The sequence below is a fragment of the Balaenoptera ricei genome, chromosome 8 (genome assembly GCF_028023285.1).
Source record: "Balaenoptera ricei isolate mBalRic1 chromosome 8, mBalRic1.hap2, whole genome shotgun sequence".
In the NCBI taxonomy this organism is placed as follows: domain Eukaryota; kingdom Metazoa; phylum Chordata; class Mammalia; order Artiodactyla; family Balaenopteridae; genus Balaenoptera; species Balaenoptera ricei.
Window position 1 is genome coordinate 105,260,847 of NC_082646.1, and position 7,727 is coordinate 105,268,573.

The window sequence follows — 7,727 nt, forward strand, 5'->3', positions numbered from 1 at the left end:
GTTAGCTTATTTACCGCATGCAGGAGGGATTTGTTTCATCTTTCTGGAGCCATGGGGGGCTGTGAGTGAGATACTATGTGTATGTATGGGGGTGTTATGTTGGACTATCTCAAGGAGAGTGTCTGACCCCACAGTTCTTAACTTTGAGCTTTCATGCTGGTGATAAAGTCTGTTCACAGTCCCTGGTTGGCACTTACTGGCATGCCCAGGGCACCCTGGACTTCTTATCATCATTGAGCACAGGTCTGAACTCCAACCTCTACCCGCTTGCCTGGGGTGAGGGATGGGGATGGGCTCTGGTACGAAGAAGGCAAGGGGAATGGCACAGGATGAGCCTTTTCACTCTCTTGGCTCTCCTTTGGTACCTTTTCTATTTCTTCAGATCTTGGCTTCTGCTTTCTTCCAAATACACAGCTATCTTGGCTTCCAGCCCAGGTGGGAGAGGGAGAAAGAATTTATTTCCTTCAGTGCCTCTCTGAAAATAACCCAGCTGGCACTGCTCAGGAACAAGAAGTTCCTGAGAGCGTTGGCACCTCATGGTGTTGATGTCCGGCAGTCCCTGCTGTGAACTGTCTCACTCTCAATCCAAGGACCTCTGTGGGGAGAAGTTGGGTGGTTTTCAAGGCCTCTGCAGTACCAGCTGCCTCCAAGGCCTAGCATAGTGAAGGGGTAAGGGAGGTAAGGGAACCATGTCACTGTGGGGAGATTGGGCTAATGTGTGGGAGGCCCTGCAAGGTGGGGAAGATTCTGGCCATGGCATCTTCTGATCTGGTGTAAGGAAAAGGTGGGTGCCTCTAACTGAGGCCCAGCCCCAGAGTGTTGTCAACCCCGAGGTTGTCCATCCGTCTCTTCTGGATGTCAGATTCCTAGCTGCCCGACATCCTGGGGCCAGAAAGTGGGGGTGGGGTAGGGTAAGATGGGGAGTGTCAGCAACTGTCCTGTCCAAACAGATTTATCATAAAATACCATGGGGAAGACTAGATTAGGGTTAATTCACTAAAGTTAATAAAGCACAGTACTGTAGTGGGCACTCAGTAAATAGTTGCCGCATGATGAATTAATTGAACTAAATTCAAGATATCTTGAAAGACTGGGAGTAGCCCTGCGGGGAATCGGAGGTCTAGCGCCAAGTCCCAGAGGCCTGAGAAGACAAGGTCTGGTGGGGGAAAGGGCTGAGTTGAGTTTGGTTGGCTCTGAGAGTACAAGTGGCCATGCGAAGTTGGGAAGACCAGGCGGTGGCCTGAGCCCTGGGCCAGGGGCAAATGGAGGGTGGTGTCCAGGGAAGTCACAAACTTTCGGAGTGGGCAAAGAAGGGCCTCGGGACCCCCCGCAGTGCTGGATATCCCTTTTACGCCCACTTTCCGGCAGCGCGAGGGGCCAGCGGCGACCTGAGGCGGGACAAAGCACAGACCCCGCCCACCTAAAGGTGGCTAAGTGCTCAGCCTTCTTTGTGTCTGAACCTTAGGGCTAGACTGTTCGAGGTGAGGAATTGGACCACACAGCCGTCAGAAGCGAGTTCCCAACACTATTCCCTCGGCCGCCGCCCACTCTTTCAGTCCCTGGAAGACCAATCCAGGATGTTCCACTTTAAGGGGCGGGCCGGGGCGGGGCTCCCGTGCCCAGTCCCGGAGACCGCGCCCGCCCGGCCGCAGACGCGGTGGCGGAAGCTGAGCGGAGTCAAGGAAGCCTGGGAGACTGTTCTGGGGCCGGGAGGTCCGGGCAGGTGTCCAGCCACCAGCTGACCGCAGGCTGCGTCTTGTTGCCGGTTTCGCAGGCACCATGAGCCAGGACGCCGAGGTGGACATGAAGGAAGTGGAGCTGAACGAGCTGGAACCCGAGAAGCAGCCGATGAACGCGGCGTCGGGGGCGGCTGTGGCTGTGGCCGTGGCGGGCGGCACCGAGAAGAATGGTCTGGTGAAGATCAAGGTGGCCGACGACGAGGCGGACGCGGCGGCCGCGGCCAAGTTCACAGGCCTGTCTAAAGAGGAGCTGCTGAAGGTGGCAGGCAGCCCCGGCTGGGTACGGACCCGCTGGGCGCTGCTGCTGCTCTTCTGGCTCGGCTGGCTGGGCATGCTGGCGGGCGCCGTGGTCATCATCGTTCGGGCGCCGCGCTGCCGCGAGCTGCCCGCAATGAGCTGGTGGCACAAGGGCGCCCTCTACCGCATTGGCGACCTTCAGGCCTTCCAGGGCCGCGACGCAGGCGACCTAGTGGGTGAGTCCGGGGCTCCCCCACCCCCACCCCGCGCTACCCTGGTTTAACTGGTCACCGGCTTCGACCCCTGGGCCGATTGACCCAGGTGGTTCTCCACCCTTACTGGTACTGGTGACCGCCCCCTGGGACGTAGCCCCTCCTTCTTTCTTCGAAGGAAACCGCCCCCCACTCCCTCTTTCCTGAGGGTGGCTGACTCAGCATCCTCCCTTCCCCCTCCCGGCGCCAGTAGCCTATCGCAGCAGGTTTCTGAAGCAATGTGCTAGTCTCCTTACATCAGCTTCTCTCGTGATCCAGCCTCACCGCCCCCCACTCCTTTCGTCTCGGGGAGAATAGGGGCGATCAGGGGCCTCAGAGAGGCGTCACTTTAAACTCTGCTTTTCCATTTCAGGCCTGAAGGGGCGGCTTGATTACTTGAGCACCCTGAAGGTAAAAGGTTTTGTGTTGGGCCCAATTCACGAGAACCAGAAGGATGACCTCACAGGGACCAACTTGGAACAGATCGCCCCCACTTTTGGCTCCAAGGAAGATTTTGACAGTCTCCTGCAATCGGCCAAGAAAAAGAGTGGGTGTCCTAGAGCTCGCAAGGAAGCAGCTAGGAAGGGCTTGGCCTTCTGGCCAGAGGAAAGGCCGGATAGCTTTATTGTCTGGTTTATTGCTGAGTGGCTCAGAGTTTTCCTAGGGCAGGTACAGGGGAGGCTTGTTAGGCTTCAGCCTAAAATGGACTTGTCAGGTGGTTCAGAGACTTTCTATACTTGGATGTGCAGTTATTTAACTTCTGGGCTTCAGTGCCCTTATTTGCAAAATGTAGGTTTTTGCTAAATCAGTGGTTTTAAAACTTGTAAAAGAGTGGATCCTTTTGAAAAAAAAATCAAGTAAAATCTTTTCTTACATTGAACAGGGTTTGCTTTGGGGGTGAGGGGCCCAGGGCCTCATAAGCTCAGCCTTCTCTGTTACTCTACCCTCCCCCCGCCTCCCGCCCCGCCACTTGCTCATATCTCTGTTTCAGTGGAATGAGTTTTGCCAGGGTTCAAATCTAAGCTTTTGTACCAATACACAGGAAATACTCTACCGACTTGTATTTGTCGATTTCCTCCTTTCCCCTACCCCCCCCTCCATTGTCCTAGGCATCCGGGTCATCCTAGACCTCACTCCCAACTACAAGGGCCAGAACTTGTGGTTCCACTCCACTCAGATTGACACTGTGGCCACCAAAGTGAAGGTGAGTGTGTCGGTGCTTACGGCATGTGGGAGCGGGACGCTGGGGCTGTTGGGTCCTTTCACAGCAAGCTCTATAAATGCAGCCCGGTGCCAGCCAAGGGGCCCCTTGCTCCTTGGAGCCAAGCAGGCATGCTCCTCCCACAGGCAGAAGGATAGGCAAGCATTGCACCCCTATTTTTGTTTGTTCCTTTGCTGACCACTCATTTTCCTTGTTTCCCTGACTCTGAGGGTGACAGTGCCAGGAAGGGAATTTCTCAGATGTGAATTTTCTTCCTTTTGGGAGAGGAAGCCCTTTCTCTATGGGAATTCTGTCCTGTCTGGTTTCCCTTTTCTTATTTGATGTGTTTTGGAGTGGAGCCCAGTCTGAAATTGTAAGCTCTGGGGTCTTCCTAAGTGTCTGGGAGTATGCTGAGTACTTTGTATAACCTTCTTTAATCCCCTGTGTAACCAAACAAGGTCCCTGTCAGTATCCCTAATCTGTAAATGAGGAAGCTAAGGTTCAGAGGTCTTTAATGTGACCCGGGATTTGATGTTCCAACTAACCTTATCTCTCTAATCTGCCTACTCTGAAGGCCTAGGCTCAAACTCTGTACCCTGCAGGCTGGGAGTGGGGCTTTGAATGTCATCCCAGCTCCTAATGCCTGGGTTCTAGGACACTGACCAGTTCAGAAAGGGTAGAACAAAAATGGAGGCAGACTCTGACACTTTGCTGGCAGCCGTGATTCTGAGGTAGAATTCTGTAGTCCCAGCATTTCAGTTGACTCTTGGGGTCATTCGGTTCATTCCTTGCTACTTGCTGGAAGACCCTCTAAAAGTTACTGAGAAGGGAATGTTTTCAGATGGTGTGGCATGAGGTGTGGTAGCCTCAGATGAAGATGGAGACTAGAGGCGAGAGCACGTGGATCAGAGAGAAAGGGGAAGAGAGGGGCAGCAGGAGTGGGTTCTGTGTCATGTGCCCCGTGAATGCCAGGGCTTCAGGCCTGGGCCTGTTCTGCGGAGCTGTCTTCTCTTTTCAAATCTTTGGCTAAACTGCCCTGGGGCTGTGCTTTGAATTTCACTTCCTTATCCTTGGTCTTGGCTCTGACTAGCTCTTTTACTTACACCCTCCCCAGGCTCCAGGAAACTGGGAGAGGAGTAAGTATACTCTTCTTGGGATCTTGGTTAACATTTAAGGTCCCATCTCTGCTGCTCTCTGATTGTGGCCTGGGGCATGCCTCCTTGCTTCTCTGACATTGTTTCCTTATCTGCAAAATGAGTATACTAGCATTCCACACATGCTAAATGTTAAATGAAGTTACATGTATGAACACACTTTGCTCATAGGTCTTTTCTGTAGGGGTCAAGGGTAAAGCTTTGTGATTCACCATGAGGAGTAGAGAAGTAGAGCACTATATCACTAAGAGAATCAATGATAGGTTAGAATGGAAGGGAACTAAAGGCTACAGGTTTATAATAGAGGCAAGAAAGTGAGACTGTTCAAGGCAAGTGACTCTCCAGAGGCCACGGGAGAGTGCGTGGTAGGCAAGATTTAGTGTGGGCTGAGCCTTTGCATCAGAGTGTTGATATCTTTCCTCTGTTCTTTTGCCTCCCTCCTACAGGAAGCTCTGAGGTTTTGGCTGCAGGCTGGTGTGGATGGGTTCCAGGTCCGGGATGTGGGGAATCTGACAGTGAGTACCCTTTCCACGCGAGAAGCAGAGCCTGGGTGAGAACAGAAGCACCCGCCAGGGCCTGATAGTGTTCCCTGCTTCTTGCCTCTGCTCTTTTCCTTCTAGGATGCGCCTTCATTCTTGGCTGAGTGGCAGAACATCACTAAGAGCTTCAGTGAAGATAGGTGGGTACCAGGCCCTGGCTTCCCTAACTCAGCTCCTTTGTGGGAACCCCTCAGTGGAGTACTAGCCCCAGGAAGCGGAGCGTTCCTAGTCCAGAAAGCCTTCTTCCTTTCTTGCCCTGTGCTGACCTTGACTCCTGCCCTGCTCTGTGCAGGCTCTTGATTGCAGGCACAGACTCCTCCGACCTTCAGCAGATCCTCAGCCTGCTCGAGTCCACCGAGGACCTGCTGTTGACCAGCTCTTACCTGTCGACTTCCACTTTCACTGGGAAGCATACAAATTTCCTGGTCACCCAGTATCTGGACGCCTTTGGCAGCCGCTGGTGCAGCTGGAGTGTGAGTACCACAGTGGTAGGAGAGGGGGCAGGAGGCCTTTGGGAAGAAGGGAGTGTCGGCAAGTGGAGGCAGAGGCGGGCCTTGAGGTTCACCAGTGATTCCATTCCTGCAGCTGTCTCAGTCGGGGCTCCTGACTTCCTTCGTGCCACCTCACCTCCTCCGACTCTACCAGCTGCTGCTCTTCACCCTGCCAGGGACCCCAGTTTTCAGCTACGGAGACGAGATTGGCCTAGAGGAAGCTGCCCTTCCTGGACAGGTATCACTTGCTGCCTGCCCAGCACGGTGGGGGAGGCTGCGTTCGTCCGTCACGGTGGTTCTGTGGCTGATGGTGGACAAGCAAGAGCCTTGGGGAGGCACGTGCGTTGGATTGCTAGTCGGCCACCTGCTCAGCCGCTGTGTGGCCTTGGCAGGTTATTTCACTTCTCTGACTCTTGGTCATCTCTGCCGTGATACTACTTTTTTTATAGGGCAGTTAGGACTGAACGAGGGCGTATTTTAAAATGCAGTACCTGGCTCCTGGTAGAAGTTTAGTATGGTAGCCATCGCCTGGTAATTCGTTCATTCACTGGACAGCGGGTACTCTGTGTTGGGCTCTGCTCTCCAGGAACTCAGAGTTGCGTGGGGGAACCAGATGAGTAAGAGAAGTACACGCAGCGAGTGCCTTGGTGGGGTAAGACCATGAAGGCACCCGGTTAGCTTTAGCCACGGGGTTGGAGGTTGACACCTAAGCTGATATTTATAGAACGCGTCATTCACTTATTCCACAAAGCTTTATGCAGTAATTCCTATACGCTATGCTTGGAGGATACAGCGGTGCACAAAAGAGCTGGAGGTGGTGAAATTAGATAGTAAGCACATATGATAAAGATGCCAGGTGCTGATATATGCAAGAAAGCAGGGTAAGGGGCCTAGAGAGTAGGGGATGTGGGCGGTTTTATATCAAATGGCCACAGGAAACCTGATGGAGGCACCTGAGCAGGGACCAGAGGGCAGTGAGGGGCTAGCTTGTGGCTGTCTGGGAGAAGCGCCCTCTAGGCTGAGGGGACAGTGTGTGTGAGGCCCTGAGGTGGGGGAGGTTATACTTCTGTGGGGCTGGAAGCGGGAGGAGGAGTTGGAGAGCGGCCCAGGTCTTTTCCAAGTCCTGTTTTCCCTGCCTTTTAGCCTGTGAAAGCCCCGGTCATGCTGTGGGATGAATCCAGCTTTCCCAACACTTCAGGACCTGTAAACACCACCATGACTGTGAAGGTAAGGGTTTTAGATGGGCAGGGCCTGATCGGCAAGGGGTGAGGGCAGGTGGTTGGTAGGAGTTTGCGCCCGGGGGAGCCCTTCACCCCTTTCTGCTGTGTCCTTATCACTTTACCGTTTGCAGGGCCAGAGTGAAGAGCCTGGCTCGCTCCTCTCCCTGTTCCGATGGCTGAGTGATCAGCGGGGTGAGGAGCGCTCCCTGCTGCACGGAGACTTCCACGCGCTCTCCTCGGGGCCTGACCTCTTCGCCTATATCCGGCAATGGGACCAGAACGAGCGTTTCCTCATAGTGCTCAACTTTGGGGATGTGGGCCAGCCTGCCAGGCTGGGGGCCTCCAACCTGCCTGCCGGCACCAGCCTGCCAGCCAGTGTGGATCTGCTGCTCAGCACCCAGCCAGGCCGCAAGGAGGGCGCCCCTCTTGAGCTGGAGCACCTGAACCTGGAGCCCCACGAGGGGCTGCTGCTCCGCTTCCCCTACGTGGCCTGACCCGGGCCCCCCACCCTTCCCTTCCCCTCCCCAGGCCCTTTGAGTTCTGCTTTCTCTCTCTCTCTTTCTCTCTCTCTCTTCTCTTTTTTTTTTTTTTAACTATTACAGATGAACCCCAAAATAGGGTGTTTTCTGGTTTCAAATAAAAGTCACCCCTACCTGGTATGGCCTCGTCTTCCCTCAACCCGCTGTCAACGGCAGGAAATTCTCTCCCCTTCTTCCCCTCTCCCCCACTGGACCCCCCCAGGTGACCAGGACCAGAGAGGAAGGGGCCTGTCGAGGTCATAACAGCAAGGTGGTGTCAGGACGAGCTAGCATCCCGCCTCCTCACCCGGCCTGGAGGTCTCGGCTCCTGCTGACTCTTCCTTACCTCCTCAGCAGTGGTCTCCAGCCAAGCATGG

General features: G+C 54.5%; 1 protein-coding gene across 1 annotated transcript; it reads left to right on the forward strand.

The window, feature by feature from the left end:
* Window positions 1–1,634: 1,634 nt before the first annotated feature.
* SLC3A2 (solute carrier family 3 member 2) lies at window positions 1,635–7,489 on the forward strand. The gene is made up of 9 exons (XM_059931826.1): window positions 1,635–2,212; window positions 2,601–2,774; window positions 3,337–3,431; window positions 5,029–5,097; window positions 5,203–5,261; window positions 5,414–5,594; window positions 5,707–5,850; window positions 6,756–6,839; window positions 6,964–7,489. The coding sequence occupies exons 1-9, from the start codon at window positions 1,780–1,782 to the stop codon at window positions 7,324–7,326; spliced, it is 1,602 nt and encodes a 533-aa protein (XP_059787809.1). The 5' UTR covers window positions 1,635–1,779; the 3' UTR covers window positions 7,327–7,489.
* Window positions 7,490–7,727: the final 238 nt, after the last annotated feature.

Bases quoted from the DNA above. Each gene is read 5' to 3' on its own strand.
- SLC3A2 (XM_059931826.1), top strand. From the start codon at position 1,780: ATGAGCCAGGACGCCGAGGTGGACATGAAGGAAGTGGAGCTGAACGAG. The intron at 5,262-5,413 runs GTGGGTACCAGG...TGCTCTGTGCAG, and splicing joins AAGAGCTTCAGTGAAGATAG to GCTCTTGATTGCAGGCACAG. The intron at 5,851-6,755 runs GTATCACTTGCT...CCTGCCTTTTAG, and splicing joins AAGCTGCCCTTCCTGGACAG to CCTGTGAAAGCCCCGGTCAT.